Source organism: Danio rerio, chromosome 19 (genome assembly GCF_052040795.2).
Source record: "Danio rerio strain M-AB ecotype USA chromosome 19, GRCz13ab, whole genome shotgun sequence".
In the NCBI taxonomy this organism is placed as follows: domain Eukaryota; kingdom Metazoa; phylum Chordata; class Actinopteri; order Cypriniformes; family Danionidae; genus Danio; species Danio rerio.
In genome coordinates this window covers 38,467,501-38,495,326 of record NC_141039.2, presented here as the reverse complement: position 1 = coordinate 38,495,326, position 27,826 = coordinate 38,467,501, and the positions used below count along the sequence as shown (strand labels likewise).

Below are 27,826 nucleotides of genomic sequence, written 5' to 3'. Positions count from 1 at the left end.
TTCTAAAGGAACCAAAATAGCTAAAACAAGTAAACTAGTAAATTACTGTGCTAGTAAACTCTCCTCACATTGGTCAGAGTTCCATGGTTTATTTTGCAGAGTCTGGCTCAGCTGTCATGCCTCCTTATTTTGATTTCTGACAAGATAATTTCAAGGCAATAAGAGATCATAAGCGAAAAGGTGCGGTTTACTTTTCAATGGTGACACCCACAGACATCGTCACCAAATATAAATCAGAGGTAAGACCTTTTCATACATAGCCGTTGGCTAGAATTATGCATTATAGGCTTTACATTATATAGGGAGATAACAGATAAATCAAGACTGCTGTTCAGTCAGTTTTTCTTAACGAATAAACAGCTCTCGTTAATATTTCAGCATACTTTCACTTTTATATTTGACATGAAACATGTACATGCACATTTACTCATTGTTCTCTCTTCATATAGCCGTAAATATGGCTATTACACAACCATAATACACTGTGGTATAGCATGGTTTGGATCTTACTGCTTTCTCACTGCAATTGATCCGCTCCAGAATTTGTTTTAATCAAGCCGAGACCACCTCATTCAGGTGATCTTGGACCGATTGCTTTGGTGCGGATCTGAGCGCGATTACTGGATTCACATGCAGTATGCCAAACAAATCGCTCTAAAAGGGAAAACATGCCAGGTTCAGAAAAAAATGTCTAGGTGTGAAAGCACCCTAAATGTGATTTTCTTAGTAGTTTAATGTGATTTTTTTTTATCCTCAGATTTAAAATATTCTAATAGTTGAATCTTAGCCAAATATTGTCTTTATACCCATATTATAACCATACATTGTTAAAGAGCTTATCTGTTCAGCTTTAGGTAATTTTCATTCATTCATTTTCTTTTTGCTTAGTCCCTTTTTTAATCCGGGGTCGCCACAGCGGAATGAACTGCCAAGTTATCCAGCAATGTTTTATGCAGTGGCTGCCCTTCCCGTCTGCAACCCATTACTGGGAGACATCCATACACACTCATTCACTCAATTCACCTATACCACATGTCTTTGGACTTGTGGATGAAACTGGAGCTCCAAGAGAAAACCCATGCAAACACGGTGAGAACATACAAACTTCACACAGAGACCCAGCCGAGGCTCGAACCAGCGACCCTCATGTTGTGAGGCGATTTTGCTACCCACTGCGCCACTGTGACACCACTTTAGGTAATATATAATTCTTAATTAGAAAAATTTAATTAAATTAACACTTTTTACTAGTCTAGGGTCACAATTGTTGAATTTGCACTTGAAACTGGAAATGAAAAGCATTCAGCTTCCATGTACCTTTCATCACATCCTTTGTATTAGTACAACATCGCAAACTTTAAATCTTCCACATGGCCTTCTGTGATGCACTCTGAGAAATTGCTTCATGAATATGAAACGTGCAAGCTGAGAGAGTTTGATGAGTTCAAACTCTTTTATTCTGCTTTCATGTTTGTGCATCTTCTGCCACCCACCCTTTTATTCTGACTTGTTTGTCTTCGCTGTGAGTTTAACACAGACCTGCTTTTCAAAATATTCTGCAATGCTGTTGAATTTTGAATTATGGCCCTTCCCACCTGAGCCTATGGAGACCTTTAGGCAATATTGAAATGCCTATATAGAGCTCTGAGATGGAACTGTAAAGCATAAGCAAATATTTTTCATCCACCGCAACAGGAAAACTTACTAGTACTGTGTAAACAGAGGGTGGACAGTGAGAAATGAGATGTTGGCGAGAATAAGAACAAGGAGAGAGAGATGAGAGAGAACGAGAGAGCAAGAAGTTGAAGAAGGGGGATTTGTTGTCAACTATGGGGATGTTTGTTAGATCAAATGTCATATACAGTTTTATGCAAAAATTTGGGCACCCCTCTTTGGCTGCATTATTATGTGCTCTTTCTTAATAACAAAAGATTGCAGTGATATGCCATTCCAATTCTAGTGAAAGCTAAATAATGTCATGTTTCTTTCAGACAGAAATACATAATGTAGCAGTATTGACAAATTAAATTAAAAAAAAAAAACAAAAAAAAAAAAAACCTGTAGTCACTTAATGCTGATTGATTACAACACAAAAATGATTTTAGTGAACCTTAACAATCCTAACATGGGTGCAGCCAATCATGAAAAGGGATATTTAAGATAGCTGATTGGTAGTTCTGCTTTTACTTAGTGTGAACCTGCAAGTAGCAACATGGGAGCTTCAAAAGAACTTCCTAATGACCTAAAAACTCGGAGAATTCATCAACATGAGTTAGGAGAATGATGCACAAAACTATCACAAAAGTTTAAAGTCTCTATCTTCACAGTCAGAAATATAGTGAGTTTATGGAAGACCACCGGAATAGTTCAGGTGCTGGAAAGGTGCGCTAGACCAAGATAAATATCTAAAATTCAAAGGTTATTGCTAGAATGGTCAGAGACAGACCACACACCACCTCCAACGAGCTCAAGGAACATCTTGCTGCTAATAATGTCATTGTACATCATTTCACAGTCCAGCACACTCTTCACAAAGAACAGTTCAATGGAAGGTGATGTAGAAAAGCCTTGTCTGTGCTCTGCAGTCATTTGAGGTTTGCAAAGGCTTATCTGGACAAGCCTGTATCATTTTAGAAAAACGTACTGTAAACAGATATCACAACCATAAGCGCTTTGCATTCCAGAAAAAAGAAAACAGCATTTCAGGAGAAGAACCTGCTCCCTTACTGTAAAATCTGGTGGAGGGCTCCATCATGCTGTGCAGATGTGTGGCAAACACAGGTAATGGAAACCTTGTCATAGTTGAACTAGGCATGGATTCCATTCATTATCAGCAGATTCTGAAGAACAATGTTCAGGAATCAGTCAGGAGGCTGGAGTTATGGGAGGGTTGGATGTTTCAGCAGAACCCAAAGCACAGTTCCAGATCTGCCAAGGATTTCATCTCTGTCCACAGACTTGAACATCATCGAAAATCTATGGATTAATTTAAAAAGTGCCGTTCATGCTAGGATCAGTTTAACCTGACTAAACTGGAGAAATTTTGCAAGGAAGAATGGCCCAAAAATGCCTTCAGTGAGAATTCAGGGACTCATCCTTGACCATAAGAAGGTGGCAGCAAAAGGTGGCTGTACAGAAAAAGATTGATGTCATTATTCCGCACCTGTCTCTTTTTGTTGTGACTTAAACTGCATTGCATCTGTTAATTGAATTAATGTTATGTCAGAACTGAAATGTTATGAAAATTATCAGGCGTGGCCAAACTTTTGCATAAAACTGTACATCCAAGTAAAAAATAAACTGAATAAAGTTTTTTTTTTTTTTTTTTTTTTTTTAAGTATAACAGTTGTTCGTTCTGTAGCTAATCTAATAAAAATAAAGGGGGCTAATAATATTGACCTTGATCTATATTAATAATAGAATTTTATTAAAAACTGCTTGTATATTAGCTTGTATATAAGACTTTTCCCAGAAGAAAAGCATGCTTTGTTGAGCATCACTTGGGGAAAAAAACCTTCAAAGTTTTGCTCAAAATCACCTAGTTAATAAAAACTTAGATTGTTTAGATGTTTTCAGTTTTTAACACCACTTTTTTTCACCACTTTTAGGATACTTTTCGTCAACAATTCAGCTTTTTGTTTCCCATGCTGCACCAACAGAACTGATCAAATGTGTTTCTCTGTGTCTATGATTATACCCCTCAGTATTTACGACAACAGCCTGAGAGGCTCAAGCGTGCATCCGAACACATTGCACATCGCTGTGACATTTATATCACGCATGACTACAAACGATGCACGGCCACCATGTAATTTGTGTCATTGCTTGACCAAGACTCATGGAGAGATATGTGTGTAGGGAAAGTGTCTGGAACAAATGAGCTTCCATTGGCTTGAATGAAGCAGTGTTGCTATGCTTCACTGTTGTTTTGGGGAAGTAAAGAATCATATATGGATCAAAATCTCAAAGACAGCTCCTTTAAAAAAAACGGGGGCTACCAAGGTGTAACTATCAAAGTGGCCCAGAAATATATAGATTTAGTCAGGCTGCTCCTTTTGACTCTATGTTCTCTCTACAGTTGCATCCACTCTAAGTATCTAAACAGTGTATAGTGTGTAAGCATACACACATTTGACCTCTGGGATGATGATGACGGTGGCAGGAGTATAGAATATAAGACTCTCACGATGTCCTGATCCGTGAAACTGGAACTGTCACACGCACCGGCCCCCAACCTTCTGACAAACAAGTGATTTGTTCCCACATTGCCCGCCACCAGCACCACCACTGCCCCAGCGCAAGATGGATGGTCATGTCTGAGGCAGGACGTATTACCAACACTATCAGTGGTATTAGCCAAAGGAAATATGCCCTCCCAAGGGAAGGCTCAATCCTGGAGGTGATATACGGCCACATTATTCTGCTCATCACTCATAAAACTCTGCTCAGTGCTCAATGTATTCTTTTAAAGTGGAAACGTATCCGTGCCCCTGCCACCTGATGATGCATCACTCTACAGAACACTGTGTACCATCCTTGCTTGAGGGATTTTTGATACGAATGCAGAATCCCCTTAAGAGGCAGATACATACCTTAAAGGCTTAAAAACGGGGGGGTTAAAGCAATGCATATTTTGTAGGCTTTCAAGTATGGGATTATAGAATTGACATTTACCAACAGGCTTGTAAACTGCTATTCCAATCTGATAAAATGTGAAATGGATCAAAAATGATAATAAATATGGCAACAAATATCGTGCAATAAACAAGTTTGCATTTTCTCAAGTCTTTTGGACCCCCCGTGGTTTGTTTGTTTGTTGTCAATTTAATGCTTTTATTATACATTTAATATATATATATATATATATATATATATATATATATATATATATATATATACTCGACGAGAGAAATTTGAGAACTGAAAAAGCATACACTTCGGCCTCTGTTGAATTCGCAAAGCAAAAAAATTTAAAACAAGGTTCCTCCTGGGGTATGTATCAATAATGAGCCTTCATTGTGTAGCATAGTTTCTTCAGACTTATTGTTTTTTGCATGCACTTTTGGACCTCTGTGTATTTATGTTTCTCATGTTTATTTTATTTATTTTTTGGTAGTAAATGTCTGTTTCTGCTTTGGACTGGTGAGCTGTCAGTGAAAAATGTTGCTTTTGTTTGTCTCTTTCTTTACCCAGCCGAGTGTGGAGGGAAAATTAAAGACGAGTCTATGGGCCGGATTCTGTCTCCTGGTTACCCAGCGCCTTATGAGCACAACTTGCACTGTGTCTGGACCATTGAGGCGGCACTTGGAAGCACCATCGGGTGGGTTTCTACTCTTCCATTACCCCCTCCTCACCATCTGTCCCTTCATCTTGCTGTTTCGATTTTGATATCTTCATCTGCCTCTCAACAAAACGTAACATGTTTATCTTTATCTTCCATTCAATATTTTTTGCTTTGGATTTAATGCAATGAACTCTTGCAGATTATATTAAGATCTAGGAATGTACTTAATTTAGTCATTGCATGAATTAAATTAAATTAAATTAACCCCAAACATTATATTAATTTTAAAAAATAATAATGAAAAGTTCAGTTCTTCATAATAGACAATGGCCATAAATAAATACTAGCACTTAAACATCAATGTATGCACCAAACTGTAAAACAGAAATATGCAGAAGAACAAATTACACTATGTTAAATACACCTTTAATCAGTGAGTAAATATGACAACACATTAGTAACGAAAACTCAGAAATAGGAAAAAAATCCAAAATAATTTTTTAAATGCAACAATTATCAATTCAATGCATCTTTTCAACAATGTATCCATAATTGTTTTATATCAATACTAACCAACAAATAACACAGGAACAGGGAAGAATTGAGGTATAGAATTAAATTGTTATTGTCACATTTATAATTGAACACATCCTTAATTTAAAAAAAGGAAATATTCAACTGTCATGCAGTAGAAACACGCAAAATACATAAGAATTAGTAATACAGTGAATTTCTTATAAACTATGCAAGGATCAGGTGTACACAATCAGTGATTAAAAATAGCAGCAAATTCTAAATCAAAATCTTGCAAACAGAAACAAGAAATATATTGTATTAGGCGCATGACATTAGTAACATGAAGAATGAAATATTCAACTTTTTATGCAGTAGAAATAAGCATTAGATTGTCTACCGAGATCTATGAATGCAGTGAATTCCTAATAAACTACACAAGAATCAGGTGAACACAATCAGTCATTAAAAAAGCAGCAATTTAGAAAACAAAATCCTGTAAACATAAACAAGAAACAGATTCATTAAGTGCAAGTAAGAGATATTCAGCTTCCATGCAGTAGAAATATGCATAAGACTGTCTACAGGGATCTATAAATACAGTGAATTCCTAATAAACTATACAGGGATCAGGTGAACACAATCAGTGATTAGAAATAGCAGCAAATTAGAATTAAGATTCTGAAAAAATGAACAAGAAACTATTGTTTTTTAGACTCACGACATTAATAACAAGAAGAGTAGCTGGTATTTTTATTCGAAATGGTCAGATTTAGATCAGCATAGCAAATGACACTAAGCTCTTTATCAATACATTCCTTTTTCACTTAAAAACAAAATGGAAAATGCACCCATTTCACTGAACATGACTTAGTATGTCCATCCTTCTTGCTCTGTATTTCACCAAGCATGCCACCCCGGATCTAATTGGTTTGATGGTATATTTGTCAGCTTTTGCCTCAGCCTCAAGCACCGATTGGCTGGCAGGCTGAATGCTAGCACCATGCATGCCAGTATTGTTCATCGTGCTGTCACAGTCAGCAGGACTCACAGAAGCTAGGAGGACATTAGCACTTTGGCAGTCCTACAGGCTGACCTCTTCCCTTCCCTTTCGCACTAATGAGTGAACATGCCCTCTTGTTAATTGCCACTCATTTTGCCAGCGTAATTTTGCATGAAATCTCAGTGCCGAGCTCTGCCTAATTTGTCCGGGGTTTTAATTGTGCTGTTTAGCGGATACTTCACATGGACGCTTTAAGACTGTTTTCTTGCTGTGTTAAAGTGGCTCAGAATCGACAGTTGATTTGACGTTGCTAAGCCTGAAGGTTTTGCAAGGTGCTTCAGAGATGTAAAGAGCTCAATCAAATTTCCCTTTTATCCTGTATGCTTTGTGTCCATAAATAGTTGGAAAAGAGCAATGAGGCGAGTGTAATTATATCATAAGGGTTATTGAGTATGTAATGTTGGTACACCCTTCCAGAGGTTCGAGCGAGACGAGCTAACCATATGTAATAATTCAGGTCACCTATCCTTTTTTGTATGAGTAAATAATTTAATGCATTTGGATACTTAGATGTAAACTGTTTACAACTTGTGCTTAGTCAGTGCCATGTGATCATTAGCTGAGTTTTCATCACCTTGTTTTGATTTTCATTAACTTGAGGTGGTTTCAAACATAGAAAAATGGTTAATTTGAGTAATGGGAAACGCATTTGCAAAAAACTGATGTGGTGAATATTACACCCACAGGACTACATTATGCTCACCTGCACCTTTTTTTATTGTTGGTTGCTAGGTTACCAATACTACAGGCAGCGACTTTACAAATTGGATGGAAACACACTTAATTCACATTTGTGTTTTTTTTTTTTTCTGTTCTTTTTATTTTGTGAACTTTTGATTTTTGATAAAGACATTTATGTTAGGATGAAAACCCAAAGACATCAACAGAATATTGCATTCTATACTGTGTGGGGAAAATACTTAACTCGTCATGTTTTCAATTTGGGAATAACATTTTAAAAGGAGCTGTTGACATAGAATTAAACCAGATTTTTGGTGAAAACCCAAACACAAACTTAAAAACAACGGCAAAAAAAAAAAAAAATGATTTTGTTATAATAAATATGACATAAGAATAATGTACTGAACTACTGAAATGTATTTAATACTTTATATGAAAGTTTTTTTTTGGTGATGGCAGCCCAAAGATAACTGATGTGAAGTCACATGAATTGCTCAGGTGGGATTTTTTTTCACAGACTTCAACAGAGTGTACAAATCTTGATGGTTCTGTGGGTCTCTTCTATCAAATCTGAGCTTTATTTTGTATTTTCTATTGTATTCAAGTCAGGTGATTGGCTGGGCCATTCTACAGCTTGATTTTCTTTCTCTGAAAACATTTGAGAGTTGCCTTGGCTGTGTTTTGGAGCATTGTCTTGCTGAAATGTCCTCTCTGGTTTCATCTTCATCATCCTGATAGTGTAGATGTTGATCTGAAGCAGCTAATATTCATTTACAATGATGAAGAGCAGAGGGTTGCTGAAGAACTTCTGAGAGATTTCAGCTGCTGTTTGGGCTTTCACTGCCTCTCTACATATCCCTTTCTTCATGTGTTCAATACTTTTTTCCTGTGTCACTTCATTTTATTTGCATATACCAATTAATTTGGTTGTTATCAACATCCGGTGAAAATTTCAAGTCAACAGCACCTTTACAAATACATTTTCTGAGAAAAATGGTGACATGCTCAATACCTATTCCCCTATTGTATATAATTATATATAACACTTATATAATTATGGTGACGCAGTGGTGCAGTAGGTAGTGCTGTTGCCTTACTGCGGCTGTAGCAACCCCAGATTAATAAAGAGACTAAGCCGAATATTTAAATTGTTACTACAATTTAAACAACTTGTAATATATATATATATATATATATATATATATATATATATATATATATATATATATATATGGAAATCGAACTTGGGTTGCCATGAGCACCTTGGTGCTATATGTCGGCACACTTAACCACTAGGTTATTGGCGTCGACGTATTATATTTTATAACGTGATAATTTACAATTTTATGTACATGAATAATTATTGCGATATTGTTGGCTTTAATACCCTCTTATTAAGATTTTTTTTTTTCATTTAAATATTCTAATCTTGTTACTAAATAACAATATTTACAAATTTCTTAATAAAATGTTTTAAATGTATTTCTTTTTTTTTTTTAATATAATTTTTGTTCTTTTTTTTTTCCTGGTCATGCCTCTACTTAAGACTGTGGCTATCTAAGTTTAGTGCAAAGACTCTGACTGGCTGACCTGTAATATAAGCAAAATGTTACTGGCTTTTTCTTTCTTTCTTTTTTTTTTGTTGGCTTCATAAATCCTTAATGTTTAACTTGAAAAGTAAAGTGGCACATTTTAAATCACTTTGTTGGACTTTTAAATAACTATCTGACCACATTTAATATATTTGGTGTCACAGGTAATACACTATAAGAGTATATTAGAGTGTGTTCATGCTCTTGCTGTATATATGCCTGTGTTTGTGAGAGCCCTGTCCGCAGGCACAGGATAATTAGTAGCTTGGGTTTCTTCCAGTCTCAGACTAATTCCCCAATGTAAGGTATGCACATACATATCTTTGATCTCATCTTCGCCAATCAATAATTCAGCATCATTTGCAATGCATTAGGACTGGGACGATGTCTTGCACTAATACTAGGACTCTGTTAAGGCAGCATTCAGAATGTGATGGCCAGAAAGATGGAGTTAGAGACGGTTGAGGACCGCTGTCTTTGGGGGTGAACCAAAATATAGTACTATATATAATATAAACATATATAATTCAATATTTTGATTTTATATATGCAAACAGACATAAGCTAAAATCATGTGTCAGTAGAGGCTGTTTTAAATATTATTATTTAGTATTATGGTGGTTCATTCTGCTGTGGCAACCTCTAATATATCAATAATAATGGGATATATCAGGAACTATTATTTATTATCTATTAACTTATTATTATTATTTTACTTTATTTTATTTGTTTATTCTGTTGCAAAAAATTAAGAAATTTAAAACTAACTGCTTTTTAAACTATAAAAAGTACAGTAGATACTTATTAATACTAAAATAAAACTGTTGTTAATTAATTCTCTTTTCATTGCATGATAATTGCATGTTTTAAAAAATAATTAACCACAACATTACAAAAGTTAAAACTGTGACAATCATAATTCTGTGGCATTTCTGTGTAGAGTTTGCATGCTCTCCCCATGTTCGCGTGGTTTTCCCCCACAGTCTAAAGACATGTGCTATAGGTGAATGGGTATTGGGTAAGCTAATTTATCTGTAGTGTATGATTGTGCATGTGAATAAGTTTTTATGGGTGTTTCTCAATACTGAGTTGCAGCTGGAAGGGCATCCGCTATGGATGTATATTTTATATATGTATATTTTAGTTGCATGTTTTACTTAAAAAAAAAAAAGAATAATAATTGAACCAAAAAGTAAAAAAATAAATAAATAAATAAGTAAATAAAAGTTAAAATTGCAACAAAATACAATAAAAATAAATTAATTAAATTTTTATATATATATATATATATATATATATATATATATATATATATATATATATATATATATATATATATATATATATATATATATATATATATATATATATATATATATATATATATATATATATATATATATATATATATATATATATATGTATATATTTTTTTTTTTTTTTTTAGGTTTACCTTAAAAAAAACTTAAACCAAAAAGTATAATAATAATAATAAAAGTGCAATTAAACTGCAATAAAATAAATTAAAATACAATAAAATAGCATTAAAATAATGTTATAGGAAAATAAAAATAGAATAAAATAAAACAAAATAAAACTTAGATTGGATAGTTTCTGGTAAGAATAGATCAAAAACAATGATTGAACAAAACTTGCTAGTAGACTTTGACAAGAAGGGATGGCAGCGAGAAGAGAACAGGGTTAATGCATGACTCGAAGGCTTTACAGGGAAAGAAAGGGAGGCTGATAAAGCAGCAGAATGGGGAAGGAGGGACGAGGGAGCGCAGCTTCCGTTAATTCCTCAGATTTCTTTCGTGACTGCAGATGAGCCTCGAGCGTGACAGTTCCATCCTTTGAGCTGCGACTCCAATGCTGCAAACCGGCTCTGCAACAGCAGGCTTAACCGACGTCTAATCCCACGTGGAGGAGAACATTTGGGGCCAGGCTCTAGATCTGTCTCCATGTGTGTGTGTGTGTTTGTCTGTGTGTAAAAAAAGGCTGCTGATAGTAATTATCACCTTTGCCAAACAAAGGCATCTCAGATGTGAAGAAAGTGTCTGTGATGAAAGAACAATGAAACACAGCCTCATGAAAGGCCCAAGTGTGTGACACCGCCATCAGCATCCTGGCACATCACAGACCTGTCCCGGTCCACTCGTACACTGCCTTTTATGTGTCCACATTCAGACATCACTGGATAAACACACATCCTGTGACAGACAAAATGTGTCATGACATATTGTTGTACATCTTAGTACTGTGTAACACAAAGTTATCGTATTAATGGTTAAAGGTAAAGCAAATGATTTACAGTTGCTATTGAAATCAAACTATGTTCAGTATACGCAACAATGGTCTTCTTAAAAGAATTAGTTTAGGTGTGGTTCTGCCATTTCAGAAAAGATTTACTTGTTTCCGTTTATTTTATTATTATGAATAAACACAGTTGACTAAAGTGATGGTTTTATGCTGTAAAGTTGTTTCGATTTTAAAATGTATTTTCGTTACATAATTATTGTGGCAACCACAACTTTTTTAATTTAAATATTAATGTAATTATTAATATTTGTAAATAATATTAATTAGTAAATATATTGTTTTGTTTTTTCCACAATTATTTTGTATGCTAAACAGTTTTAAATTGTAAACATATTTTCATTTTGATTGTAATTTTTACAAAATTATTTTTGGCAACCACAGCTGGCAACCAAGATTTTTATTTTTATTTTTTTTGAATACTAAAAATTGTATTATTTCTTACACAAAATTACTGTAAATTTTACATAATATTAATTAGCTTTTTTTACATAATTATATATATATATATATATATATATATATATATATATATATATATATATATATATATATATATATATTTTTTTTTTTTTTTTATTTATTTATTTATTTTTGTAAACGCAACAGATTTAAAAAAAAATACATCTAGCTGAATAATACCTTTTTCCGAATATTTTTAAAGACCCCCTATTATGCATTAAAAAAGGTCAAATTTTTGTTTTGGGGGTCTCCAACAACATGCAAGCAAGGTCAAAAAACTTTTTCATTGTCTTAATGCATTTTTTTCTACCTAATTATCCCAATGACTACCTTATGATTTGTTCAGTGATGCATTTGTTCCCAAATCCCTCCTTAGCGCGATGCTAATCTGTGGTGATTAGTCTGATGACCCAGTCTGTTGCAATTGGTTGACTGCGTTTAGCGTGAGACAGAGAGAAACACCCACTGCAGCTTATCAACATTGTTGAAGAAGTCAGTCCAATGCAGGAGTGCATTAAAGCAATGCAGTTAAACACCAGCATATTGCTCTATTCTTAACCATAAGGGAAAACAACGACACACATTCAGTATTAATACACACAGTGGCAAAAGCTGAACTATTTTGAAACTTGACCGCAGCATTTGTGTATGAACAGCTGATGGTGGCCATAGCCACAACAAAGGACAGATGATTGCGAGCTCACAAATGCATTTAAATCAGAAAACAAAGCAGCACGTGGCGCATTTTCAACGTGGTTTTAGATGCAATATGAGTATAAAAAAAGAGTTAACCAGACACAGTACAAGCCACGTGGAGCGATTACAAGTAACAAATCACAATTAAATACATATTTTCCAAGCTAGAGAAAACATGAAGGCAAACATTTTAATCGCACTTACTTACATTTGTGAAATGGAGGAAGAAACTAATCCATGAACTGTGTACTGATAAAGGTCCTGTCAAGGTCTGACAAAGTCCCATAAATCAATAGTCTTTTCTAATCCTTCTATTAGCAAACGGTTGACAAGTCTCCCATTGCAGGGTGGATAATTGCATTAATCACCAGAACGTTCACTCATTAATGTTCACTAATCTTCAGTCATGATCAGTTCCTCACACACCAGCACTATGCTAGTGTTTAAAGGGAAAGGTGCGTTCACGTTTTACCAGATCCTTCACTTCACATTTAACTTTTAGTGTCAATATTGATACGAACAGGATTAACGTCTGGACGAACAATGAATCATTTAAACAACTTTGAGTCTAATCTAAACTTTGAGTCTACTACTACTACTACTACTACAACTACTACAACTACTACTACTACTACTACTACTACTACAACTACTACTACTTATAATAATAATAATAAGAAGAAGAAGAAGAAGAAGAAGAAGAAGAAGAAGAAGAAGAACAGCAGCAGCAGCAACAACAACAACTATTTTTATTAGTATTATTATTATTATTAGTAGTAGTAGTAGTAGTAGTAGTAGTAGTAGTACTCTTTAATTATTATTATATTTGATTAATGTCCTGTATTTTAGTTTTATAGAAATATACATTTCTAAACTGATATAAAATAGATGACTTTTCTTAAGAATAGATCACAAAACACAAAACAAAGATGCAACAAAACTAGCCATGTGGAAGGGAAAAAATGCTAGCTTTTAGTTTAATGTTAAGCCCCTCTGGATAAGCATGTCCACCAGGACACCGTATATACATTCTGTGACAGTGTAATGTATCATGTTATATATAGAGAGATGTACAGGATAGTGCTCATGTTGTGGTGCATCGAATTTTTACAATGCATCAAGCTGAAAAAGCTGCACACGTTCCAAAGTATTGCAAAATGACACATGCAGAAGCAACATTTTGTTTATTATAATTGTGAAAACTTGTTCGAAATACAAGATTTATTAATTATAATTGTGATTGAAATAGTGATTTCAGCTTGACGCTTCATGCTAACAAAGGAAAAAAAATATATTTGACATTAACATAAAATATACTGTATATGACATTGTGTTTGTATTTTAGGTCCCACTTTATATGAGTAAATTATATATTATATATAAGTGCCGCTTATACCTGTCGACTTACATGGTAACTAGATGTGTCAGTATGTATCTTCAGTGTATGTACATATTGGTACGTTGTATTTACTTGTGTAATACTGGTGTAACTACACACATGGAACAACACAATAGTATGTGTAAGTTTGAACAGGACATTGATAACAACACTAAGACAAGGCAAGGCAAGGCAAGTTTATTTATATAGCACATTTCAAAGTGGCAATTCAAAGTGCATTACATAAACAGGAATAAAATAAACAAGTATAAATATAATAAAAACAAATAGTATAAAAACAGACGAAAACAGCGCAAATTTCAGGTGTATCATATTTTCTCATTATACTCTGGGACTTCCCCATTCTTCCCCATTCTGGTAATCGTTGGACGTCTCCAACAGGTTTGAAAAAATTGAGAATTGAAAATTTTAAAGTTAAGCTTTACAGCTCTAATTATGTGAAAATGATGTGTAATTATGTGAAAATAAAAGTAAACATCTGTAACAAGAGGTACATAAGTGCATTGTGTAATAACAATATGTATTTGCAGGTGTTTTCCCATTTCCACACCTGTTTGCATACCATGTATAGTATTTCTGAACACTGTATTAGAATAAGAATGGCAGAACTAACGCTGCATTAGAAGGTTTCACCTTGTGATACCAATGTAATTACAGGGCAAATACTCAAGAATTTTGCGCTCAATATAAAGTGTAAAACGATCCCAAATTACTGTGTAATATTTAAAACCTAAGTCTTTGTGCAACTGTTTTACAAAAGCAAACTTCTGCCAATAAAGTATAAGCGTATATAGAAATATACAAAAGCTTTAAGTTTGTATGTTGTTTTAAGGTAAATAATCACATTAAAATTCACATTAAAAGGGTAGTTTACCAAAGATTGTGTTATTAATGTCCTGTTAAACATTTGAACTTACGCATACTATTTAGTGTATTGTTACATGTGTGTAGTTACACAAGTATTACACAAGTAAACACTATGTACCAATGTGTACATACACTGTAAATGCATACTACTTACACATCTAGTTACTGTGTAAGTTCACAGGTATAAGCGACTAAAAAGTGGGACCATAATGATAATAATAATAATAATTACCAGAGTTGATGTCACTAATAAATGTGTTTTTTGGTTTGTTTGTTTTTAGTTTTGTATCCATTTCAGAGTGGTTATTATCGCAACAATAGTATAAGATAGGAAAATGACTATCCCAGTACAGTAGTTGTCAGTGGAGTACCCTGCTTTTACTTCATCTATTACTTGTCAGGCTAACAATAGGCTTGGGAGATCAAAATAAAATGGTTTGTTTTGGCATGCAGGGTGCTTAACATCATATTTAAGGACAGGGTTTGCAGTCCCCCCGCATGACACATAACTTCCAACAAGACAACAAAGCAGTGCAAATAATACAGAGCAGCAGTTTTGTAGCATTATTTATTCATGTTGTGGTGCATGCTGGGAATAATAGTCCTGCCTCCAGCACCACAGACATCACTATGTGCTTCTGCAAGAGCTTAATCAGCAAGACTGACCATCTCCGATAGCTGAGATACTAATAAACACAATCCCATCGCTATTTTTTTCCTCCACCATATTCAACTGCACTGGATAAGTATGAAAGTTGTGTTTTTAAAGTATAGAAGAAACTAATCGAGTTCTGAGTTCTCTACACGTCAGTCTAAAGTGAAAGTAAAATGCTGCGAGTTGATGAACAGCAGTGGTTAACGTACATTAAAAACAAAAGACAAAATCACTCTTAAATGATTATTTCACCCAAAAATTTAAATTATGTTATGAATTACTAACCTCCATCTCCTCGTTCAAAACCCCCTGAGACCTTTGTTCATCTTCCGAACACAAATTAAGATAGTTAAGGTTAAATCTGAGAGCTTCCCGACTGGTGTAAAATCTGTAAAGATACTAAAAAAACATTCTTAAACATAACATATCTCGTCAGTGGATAAGTCTGAGTGGTATCAAGCAACAATAGTACATTTGTATACAAATGAAACAAAAAAAAAGAACTTTATTTAGCAATGTCAGTATATTATGCGCATTTACGGGCACTATGCAGTGTTTACCCTCAGTGCCCATGCAGTCTCTGAAACAAAGCACAGGCAGATCTAAGGTAATACGTGATCAAGTGCACCCTATACGGACACTGAAGATAATTAACTGTTTAATACCGGTGTTATATGTAACACAGCATGACTACATAAAAGGTGCAAATGAATCTCTCTTCATTTTCAAAACACAAAGGAAGATATTTGAGGTGAAGTTTTATAGCTCCCTCATCCCTCATTGAGAAAGTTCCAGACTGGTTCAAAGTCTGGAAAGGTACCAAAAAACATTCTTAAACAGACCATATCCCATCAGTGGTTCAGTTGGAATATTATCAACCTACAAGAATACTTTTGTGCACACACAAAAAAAAAACTTTGACATTGACTTAAAAAACTTTTTTTCATCAATGTCAGTATATTGTCCACATTTGCAAGCACTCTAAGTGCTTGAGTGTGACATTCTCTGTTTTGAAACAAAGCACAGGCCCATCCAAGGCAATCAGTGATCAAGTGCACACTATACTGACACTGAAGAGAATTAACTGTTAAATAAACCTGTTAAATTTAACACAGCATGACTAAATAAAGGGTGCCAATGAACCTTTGTTAATTTTCAGAGCACAAATTAAACTATTTAAGGTGAACATTGAGAGCTTCCTCATCCTCAATTAACAGCAAAGTTCCAGACTCGTTCAAAGTCCAGAAAGATACCAAAAAGCATCCTTAAACATACCACATCTCTTCAGTGATTAAGTCAGAATATTATCAAGCTACAAGAATACATTTTGTACCAATGTGCAAAATGGCATGGGTAAAAACATCATAAAATAATAAATCAATGCCTCAGGTTCTTTTTTTCTTTTCTTTTCTTTTTCTTTTTATTTTTTTTATTGGTAACAGCTGGTCAATCAATTAGATTGGCATTTTTGTTTATGTGCTTTGAGGTGCTGAAGTTATGGAAAAAAAACGACTTGGTGATGCTCAAGCATGAAACAGTCTAGGTCACAGTTGTCAAACTCAGTTTCTGGAGGGCCGCAGCTCTGCACAGTTTAGCTTTAACCTTAATTAAACACACCTGGCTAAACTTATTGAGTGAGGGTTGTTTAAATCCTGCAGGTAAGTGTGTTGAAACAGGGTTGGAATGAAACTGCATGACTGCAGCCCCCTAGGATCTGAGTTTGACACACTTTGTCTAGGTGAACTAACACTTCTAAAGATGAAGACGATGCATCGAGGCACGATAAATGTGAAGCTGCCTGTTTCATTGGTGTCTGAACACAAGAGTTGCATGTTACATAACATCTAATGTCAGAGAATGATTTTGTACGTTCACTCTGCTCAGCGCCAGTGAAAGTCAATTTGGATGAATTCAGAAAAACACTGATAATAATAAAAATGAAATAAATTAATATCCTGAAGAATGTTGAGCACTGTCTTTGTGTATTTCTTCAGTTGTATGTATTTGTGTTATTGGCTGCAAATTAGATTGTCCAGTTGTCTTTAATTACATTCAATTGCATAACTTTTGCTAGGCTAGATTTTGTTCTGCTATGGGCTGCTGCAGGGTTTAAAACAATGGAAACAACACATTTGTATTTATTTATTTTTTATTTTACTCCTTTAATACTTTTTATAGCTGGGCCAGTGAAAATCTGAACAACTAGTCTGACCAAAAATTATTACCATTGGATTTAACTTTGGTAAAGGTAAACTTTAAGATGTTCATAAACATTGTAACTGGCAACCATTTGGTATTAAAAATTATATTAAGAATCAATAATTTTTAATGCATTGTATTACACTTACAATACCATGAAAGTACTAGCAGAAACTGTTGTGTTGCTTTTTCATCAGCTGGTCAGATAGGGGCGAGAGAGAGAGAGAGAGAGAGAGAGAGAGAGAGAGAGGCAAGAGAGACCTTCCAAAAGTCTATAGTTGATCAATCAATTAATGAGGCTAATTTTTAATGGGCTGTGAAATTGTGCCGTCTCACTTGCAGTGTCTGCTTGCTCATTACTCTCAATATACAAACTGTCAGAGTTTGAAACTCACAATTTTTCTAAAAGGTTAATGTACCCCCCAAAATCCAATATGCTGCTAAATGGTGAGAGAAAAATGCTCAAGCACACCTAGAATGATCTGATGATAAACACGCGGACGATTCGGTTCTCCTGGGAACAGTTTGCATTGTGGGACGGCTGGCAGCGCTGAAGGGAGGAGAATGTGGGTAGAAAGTGCTGTGCATTTGTTTTTAAGGTGGCCAGAAACCTCACATCTGCTGAATCAGACTGAGAACTGCTTCTTGCTCTTGTTCAATCTGCCTACACAGCGGATAAAGATAACTAATCATTAATGCATCAGCCAGTGCCACCCACTATATTCTACTCTCAATGGGGTGTTTTAAATATAAAGAAAAAATGCCAAAAATAAGTGTAATACTCTGCATTATATAACACTCAATTATTTGAACACATTATCTAGCAAAGCTTGTGACCGACTTTAAAAAAGTAAGAATGCTTAGTTTTTCTGATATTGGAAGTATTGAGCCCTATCGTTGACATGACGTTACTAATTTCAGACCAGCACAACACAATTATTTTTCCCTTTTGTGGCATGTTGTTTAAACAGCAAATCCATTTGCACCACTTTGTTGCCTCATGGATGTGGCGGTCTAGAAAAGAGGTGTGTTAAGACGCATTGTTGGCGCGTTGCTATTTTTAGAAACTAAATTAGACTGTGCAAAAGACCAGCTGAAAGCAGGTCTAAAATCCAGCGCAGAGAGCATTAGTTATGCAGCTTAAACACATACACATTGCTTAATACAAACACAGGATGTACAGCAATACACACATATATTTACAAAAATTAAAAGGAATTCAAGGAATAAAATATTACAAAAATTATTACTTTCTAGATAAATATAAAAACCACTGCCTTCATTTCTTCTTCACCTCGGGGGGCTTTTTCAGTTTATTCATGACAGTTTGCATTTAATGTTATTATTATTAGCAGTATTATTTGTTAAATGCATATTTATATTTGTTTTATTAAAAATAAGCTTGTACTCACTATTTGACCACACTTTGTTATTATTGTTCATTTATTAATTTGCTGGAAATTAGAACTGAATTTAGAAATAGTTTTGAAACAAATATTTGTGCTTAACAAACAAAATTAAATATATAGGCTAATGGATGTCTTCAGCGGAGTGCGTACAACATCGTTTTTCTTTTCCACAAAAGAGAGAAAGAGAAAATAAAGAGGTCGATTGGAGGAGGTTCAATCTTTATCCTCGTGCTGCAGATGCTCTGTTTTAACTGTTTTCTCACACTTTAAGCGTGTATTTTTTTACATACAAAGTCTGCCATGTAAATAGCAAATGCACCATGGCACTACACAACTGACTCTTGTGAATGGGAGATGAGACCCTGATATTTGACGTTAAGAGAATAAGCACAACCCTGTTATACCATGCGCCACAGCACAAACCATATTTTTCAATACTTAAAACAGTAAAAGTGGATTCGGACACATTCTTAATGCTTTTGCACCATGCACTTTAGACTTTGCACCTACATCATTAAAACAGAGCCCATTGTTTTTTTCACAGAATTTTGACTTTTTGAGTGTTTATATCTTGTAATTCTGATAAAGTCAAAACAAATTCAGCATTGTGAGATGTTGACTTACAACTGGGCCTAAAGGTCTTCTAAAGAAATAGGCAACGTATGCTCATTCTGAAAACATAGCCCCATATACATGTCTGGAGATCGCAAATTATGTAGCCTGAAGTACGTATGGCTGGATTCCGTCTTTAAAGCAAATGCTACTGGACGCTGTTCCTTTTCATGCTAGCAGCTAACTGCTTACCTCCATATGGACAGCTTTCCCGCTGTCACTAGTTTGTCCAGCAGCTCGTCATGTACGCCATTGGACTTGAGACGCAGAGAAGGGTTGACTGTAACAATGGGGTTCGAGTTTGGTGAGTAACAGTTCCAGAAAGTGGCTAAGAAAAAAACAGAAACCAAAAAATAAAATAAAATAAAGTAAACAAGTAAATTATGGGGTGACAATGTGGTAAAAACTGAAAATGTGGTACAAATCAGATGATTTGCTTTTTAAAACTTTCGGTTGGGTTTAGGGTAGTGGGTGAGTTACTCGGTGCTTTTGAAAACACTATTGGTTGGGTTTAGGGAAGGAAGAGGGTGGGTCAGTCGATCGGTCAGTCTGTCAGTCGACAGCGGCTTCTGGTGGATTTGCGCAGGAACAGCAGACATAAATGGCACTCGCGAGAGAAATTTGAGATCTGCAAAAGCTTTCACAGCAGCCTCTGGTGCATTCACGAAAAAAAACTGCAAAAGAACAAATTTCCTGGGAGATATTTGGTGCTCTCCAAAAATGTATATACTGGTACATTTTCAGAATGAGCCTGGGCTGTAAGTAGGACTTCCAAATAACTCTGAGGCTGATTCATGTTGGGTATTGTTGTTGATCTAGTGGTCAACCTAACCCACAATCTTGACCTCTGCAATAAATGTGTTTGTCAAGGATGTTTTGGAGATGTGAATCCATGATTTCAAGCCATGACCTTGAACATTTTTGATACCACACAAAGTAGTCTTGTGCCTGCTTTATATACATACATATATATATATATATATATATAGAGAGAGAGAGAGAGAGAGAGAGAGAGAGAGAGAGAAAGAGAGAGATACAAACATACATACATACATACATACATACATCCTTCCTTCCTTCCTTCCTTCCAACAAAATCAAACCCCTCGTCCTCTCCTTCAGTCAGATAGCTTTCATCCCAATGGCAGTCATACCCATCTGGGATAATTGAGATGTCCTGCACAGATATGTGTATAAAGGTGCCCTTGAACTGATATGAGCAATGAGAACCATCATTACAGTGATTGCAAGGCAGGGTTGAATTGATATTCTGACATCATTTTGTTTTCTTTTTCAGAATATTCCATTGACTTACAATAATCGAACCACAACAAAAATCATTCTAATGGAGTGCAGCATTTGGGTTCTAAAACTAAACAAAATGCATTCCTTTAATGTGGAGGGAAATTGATCTTTAATGATAACCATATCCTAAAATGCAGCCTTATTGTGAGGCTCTGTTTACACCTGCATTACCATGTGCTTAAATTAATGGCTTAATTTAATGGCTAATCATCCATTGGTCAGTAATCAGAGAGTAGATAGTGTATTGTGGCTGTTCGAACACAATCGACCACATGGCATTCTACTACACTATTAAAGCAGCCAAGCAAATGTCTTTTGGACGCTGGTCAGCAGTCATAGGTGGATGATATCATCATCGTTAGAGGCCATGGTCTTTACCCTCCTTGGTAGAGCAACCGACTTCCATTCAGAAGGTCGCCGGCTCGATACCAGCTCGGAGTGGGTTGGGTGGCATAGGACCAGCAGCTAACATTGTTAGCATGTCGTTAAAATAATTAGCATGTTGCCATCATGGCTAACATTGTTAGTGTGCTGTTAGAATGTTTCTAGTTTGGTTAGAATATCAAGCATAGTTAACATTAGCAAGAATTAACATAGTGCTAACATGCTTCTTGCATAGTTAATATAAATTAGCAACATGAATATATGTTTCGCTGCTTAACTAGAGCTTAAAAACACTGTTTTAGACCCAGTTTTCTGCTGTATTAAACAGCACTTGTTAGCAAGCAAGAGATTGCAGGTCTGTTTTGTTGAATTTAGTAGCCTATAAATTGTGGTCTAGTTCTTGAATGTTGAATTCAGACTTCTGTTTATTTTCCTCCGTGCATAACCACATTTACTGCAAAAACACTGTTGTTGACATTCTTGTCTACAACCTACAGTAAACCATATACCCTTCTAGCATGATGACAGTGCAAACACAGCTCTTATGCATTTTTGCTGTCTAGTAAGCACTGGTATTTTCTCCAGTAAATATAAGTCCTCCTTAGACACGATGACTGTGTGCTATATTTACTCCTTGCTAAACCAGTCTGTCCACACCTTATTTACAAAAATACTGCATTATTCACTTGATTTCTTCACTAGACACACCAGATCTTGAGTATTCAAAAATTGCCAAGCATGAGTTTCCAGAAACTATAATTTTCTCACCCAGCATTCAAGGACTCTTATCATGGACATTTTTCACAAACAACTGCAAATGCTTGTCATGGTCTGATTCATTAGCTATCCTGCTTGTGTTAGTTTTGTTTCATGTTTGGTATGTTTTCAAACGTGCTTCATTTTAGTTTGAGAGAGCTAGTGTATTGATCTAGATTTTAAACTTGATAATAGGTTAGAACAAGTGGTAAACTGTTAGTTATTGTGTAAACAAAGTTAGCTCACGCTAACAACACTTTAACCATGTTAAAAAAAAAAACATGATATGCTTGCTAAGAATATGCGATTCACGCTAGAGGCATGAAAACAAATACAATATTGATGTTTCTTGCTAATAACATTAACAAAACATGCCACAAACATGTGATCAATTTATGCTACCATTGTGTAAACAGTATGTTAATCATGCTAGAAACATGCTACTAACAGACCTGCCAGTTTATTTTAGAAATTAGGGTAGCCATGCAAAAACATGCTAACGATATGGTACCAACATGCTAATTATTTAAAAAAAAAAATGTCAATGAATTAATTGATTTTGTGTTAAAAATGTAGAAACATGAAAACAATAACTGTAAACATGTTCGCAGGATATTGTTACAAAATGCCAGTTTGTTTACAAACATACTAATTATGTCTATTCATGACAGAAACATGTTAGCAATGTGCTAACATCTTGTTAACCATATAACTGTAAACATGTTAGCAACATGCTAATTATTGTTACAAAAGGCCAGTTCCGTTTACAAACATAGTAGTGATGCCTATTTATAATAGAAACATGTTAGCAATGTGTTAACATGTTGGTAACCACGTAACTTTAAACATGTTAGCAATGTGTTGTTATTGTTACAAAATGCCAGTTCAGTTTAGAAACATAGTAATTATGTATATTCATGATAGAAACATGTTAGCAATGTGCTAACATGTTGATAACCACATAACTGTAAACATGTTAACAACATGCTAATTATTGTTACAAAACGCCTGTTCCGTTTAAACACATAGTAGTTATGCCTATTTATAAAAGAAACATGTTAGCGATGTGCTTACATGTTGGTAACCACATAACTTCAAATATGTTAGCAACATGCTAATTATTGCTACAAAATGCCAGTTCCATTTAGAAACATAATAGTGATGCCTATTCATAATAGAAACATGTTTGCAATGTGCTAACAATATGGCAACCACATTTGAAACACAAAGACACACAACATCATGTTAACAATGTCTTATCTATGATAGAAACAATGATAACAATGCTAGATAAATTATAGTGGTATTCATTTTGTTAATTTGTGTTATCAACATGTTATCCATGATAGATAGCATCATCCTGTTAACTCGTGTTAGAAACATGCTAAAAACATGTTAAAATGGTTAATCCTGATCGAAATGTTAATACTTTTAAACATTGTGTGTTAACAATGCTAGAAATGTGTTAGGAACATGCTAATTTGTGCTAGCAGTGTGGTAAACATGAAAGCAACTTGCTAAATAATGCTGTTAAGCCATGTTACACTGTAACAGTTGATAGGTTCCACACAATCCCTTCATGTCGTCTCAACTCTAGTTAGCTTGCTTGTTTTTTTTTTTGTTTTTTTTTAAGATGTGTTAGGATGTAAACATTTAAGATGTGCCCAAAAACTCAATAATTGTGGTGTTTCAGCTCAGTTTAATGAAGTAGTTTGAATTAGCAGCATAAGCATTTTTTAAGTGTAGCACTGTGATAAGCATGTTAGCAACATGATAATTCTTAGTAAATAGCAATGTTAACCACCCAAAACAGCCTCAGCCTCAACAATCACAAACTTTTATTCCTCTAGCTTTATTATTCCTTCCCTTTTATAATAATTAACCCCCTCCCTGCCACAAATCATCCATCCAGAATTTGTTCTTGATGACTTTCCCGGTTGAACAAATAAACAAATAAATGCACCCACAGACATGCATTCACAAGCTCTGTGCCGCTCCCCCGTCTGCCAAGTCATTGCAGCAGGAACACAGGCGAGACTCCCAGGGCAGCACTGCTGTTTGGTATTCATATGACACAGCTCTCCTCTACATTTGCTTCTCTTTCTCTCCTTTTCCCTCGCTTTGGCTCTTCCTTCGACATCTGATTGAACCACTTTTGTTTTTTAAAGATGCATGCGACACTTTGCTTACCTCTTCACAACACTGGCTTCAGTTTATTTTGGACGGACAGGAGCCTTGGCTCAATCTCGTGCTTGTTTTGTAAGTAAGTAGATGCTTTTGGAAGTGAGTAAATCCAGGCTGTGAATGACCAGCATAAGATGAAAGCTGTTTTTTTTTCCATCACTTCAGATGTGGTTGACCTCTATATTTTGTGTGCTTTTGAGAGGAACAAATCAAACCTTGTGGGGTTTAGTCTTTCATCTCCTTCCACCTTTCCTTTTATATATTGAACATGCAAATCTGACAGACTGTAACCACCCACTCTTCTGCCAACGCGACCTGCCGCCATACTATCAGTGCGGATTACATGAAAGGGTTGTAGAGAGAAACGGGGAAAGCACAGGTGGAAGCACATTTCAGTAAATATAAAATGAACATGAGAATTAGTTAATGGTGTCGGCATATGGATTAGCTGTAGCAGTATGATGTTTGTTCAAGCAAGACCCTCACTCAATATCAGTCACTCAGACTTTCCTCGAAGGCCTGGAATTAAGGTTAATTAGCCTCAGGATCATTAAAGGAAAGCAAAAAATTGAGTCATAATTTGAAACAGTAGTACTGGGGTTTTCCTATTTTTTTTTTTTTTTTTTTACTTTAACCATAATAACCTTATTTACCATAATGCCATTTCACACCTGTATGACTTTCTCTCCTCTTTGGTAAATGGACATGCATTAAAGAGAACAATCAGTCGATTGATCAATCAATCAATCAATCAAACTACCTATCAATCATTTTAGTCAATCAATTATTAGTCAATTAATCAATCATTAAATCAATCAACCAACCAACCAACAGTCCAACCAACCAACCAATTGTCCGTCCGTCTGTTCATCCATCCAACCTACCAAACAAACAACCAACCAACCAACCAACCAACCATCCAACCAACCAAGCAAACAATCCATCCATCCAACAGACCAACCAACCAACCGACCATTCGTTCGTCCATTCAACCAACCAACCATCCATCCATCCGTTTATTCATACATCCATTCATCCATCCATTCAACCAACCTACCAAACGAACCATCGAACCAACCAACCAACCACCAACCAATCAACCTTCCGTCTGTCCATCCATCCATCCATCCATCCATCCATCCATCCATCCATCTATCCATCCACCCACTTATTCGTCCATACATCCATCCATCCACCCACTCATTCGTCCATCTATTCATCTGTCCATCCAACCAACTAACCATCCATCATCCATCCATCCATCCATCCATCCATCCATCCATCTACCCACTCATTCGTCCATCCATCTGTCCATCTATCAATCCATCCATCCATCAATCCATTCATCTATTCATTCATCCATCTATCCATCCACCCATCCATCCAATCAACCAACCCACCAATTATTCTTGCTCCATATTGTGGAACTCTGATGAAAAGTGCCTCTTAAAAGATCTACTACTTTAGTTCGTAGATCAATTTTTAATCAACATAAATCTTCACACACAGGCTTCATTTTATCTCAAAGATAAAGAAAGAGTGTGTGATGAAGAAAAAATCTGAAGAGCAAAGTTTAGATGTGTGCAGATCTTCTTCTGATTAACCTCTGGACCATACATAGTTATCATCACAATCGTACACTAAAATGAAAGCTCAATTACATTGATCTTTATTAAGCAGAACAGAAAAAGAAATCGTAGATTTACTAACTAAAAAAGTTATATATATATATATATATATATATATATATATATATATATATATATATATATATATATATATATATAATCTGTCATTTTACGGTTAATAAACTAAAAAAAAAGTAAAAAACAGCTTAAATTACAGAAATTTACTGTAAAATAACAGGTTGAATTACAGAAATGTACCTGAAATTTAAATATAAAAAAATTCAGTAATTCAATGTTTGTTATTTTAAGGTAAATTTCTTTAATTTAATAGCCGTTATTTTATTATTTTTCTTTTCCAGCACCCCAGCTACTGGAAATTTATTTATAGTTGTTCACTCGGAACACCAATATTTTTTTACTTAAAAGTTTAAGCATACATACTTTTTTAAGATAGATAGATGGATGGATGGATGGATGGATGGATGGATGGATGGATGGATGGATGGATGGATGGATGGATGGATGGATGGATGGATGGATTGATTGATTAATTATTTGTGCCATTTTTGTTTGCTAGATTCCTTCACAAACTTCTGGTAAAGCTTATTAGCAACATTATTTGTCCAGCATCCGAAACACAGCACAATCTGCTGTCCATCCACTGCACAAAACACCTGTTTTAGCATCTTGCCGGCAAAGAGGAAACTGTCTGGCATTAATGGAAGGAATGCACCATTGTGCGCCTACTTCCCCTTGAGAATGCAGCACCACTTGCATAGATTAGCGCTTTATCATTAGTATGACACAGTTCTGTCCTGTCGGCAGTGATGCAACAGATGCTGGAGGCTGAGGAGGTTTCTGAAACGCTCATTTTCACACACAAAAAAGCAACAGTGTGTATTTGGTAAAACTTTGGGTTGCCAAATGGGTGGACGGGGACAGAATAATTTGGTTCATTATCAGATTTGTAATAGCACTGTGGCTGCAGGCTGATTAATCTCATTTAGAGCTTCTGGATTGAATAATGTTGTTTTCCTCGCTGACTACAATCTATACTTCTAGGTTGTTCGAATGAGTGTGTGTTTATGTAAGCGCATATACATTCATTATTTTATGTTAAAATACAATGTATTAGATACTTGTATTTGTACTGAGATAATTTAGATCTATGTGTGTGGGTTTCAAACACATACAATGTTGTCGTATCTATTAGATGGGAGGAACTAAACCCGAAGCAATATATGGATAGACCGTTTATATATTTTTATTTTACTTAATCATTATTAGTTATGAAATCATTATTAATGTATTACATTAGTTAATGATTGGTTAATGAATAACAGTTGGTTTTGCTGGTTAAGTATTGCTTAATGATTATTAACCAGGTAAATATTTTAATTTACAGTGGGGAAAATAAATATTGAAACATATGTCTGAAGGTGCCCTTGAATTGAAAATGTCCCCTGATGTTAGTAACTTCCAAAGAAATTCATTTATGCAAAGAAAACAAATCTAATTAGTTTACAAATTAAGTTAAGAGGTAATAAAATGAAATGACACAAGCAAAAAAAGTATTGAACACATGAAGAAAGGAAGGTCTAGAAAGTCAGTGAAAGCCTAGACAGCAGCTGTAATTTTTCAGTAGTTTTTCAGCAACCCTCTGCCCTTTGTCATTATAGATGAATATTAGCTGCTTCAGTACAACACCTACATTATCAGGATAATAAACATGAAACCAGGCTGGACATTTCAGCAAGACAATGATCCAAAACACAGCCAAGGAAAGAAAATCAAGCTGTAGAATGGCCCAGCCATTCACCTG

General features: G+C 35.0%; 1 protein-coding gene across 2 annotated transcripts in view; it reads left to right on the top strand.

Moving 5' to 3' along the window:
- Positions 1-27,826, top strand: part of csmd2 (CUB and Sushi multiple domains 2) — a 543,176-nt gene that overhangs the window by 312,955 nt on the left and 202,395 nt on the right. For both annotated transcript variants that reach the window (XM_087295937.2, XM_087295938.2), the window contains exon 25: positions 5,194-5,320. In XM_087295937.2, coding sequence (XP_087152063.2) covers positions 5,194-5,320 — 127 coding nt within the window. The remainder of the gene's footprint in view (positions 1-5,193; positions 5,321-27,826) is intronic.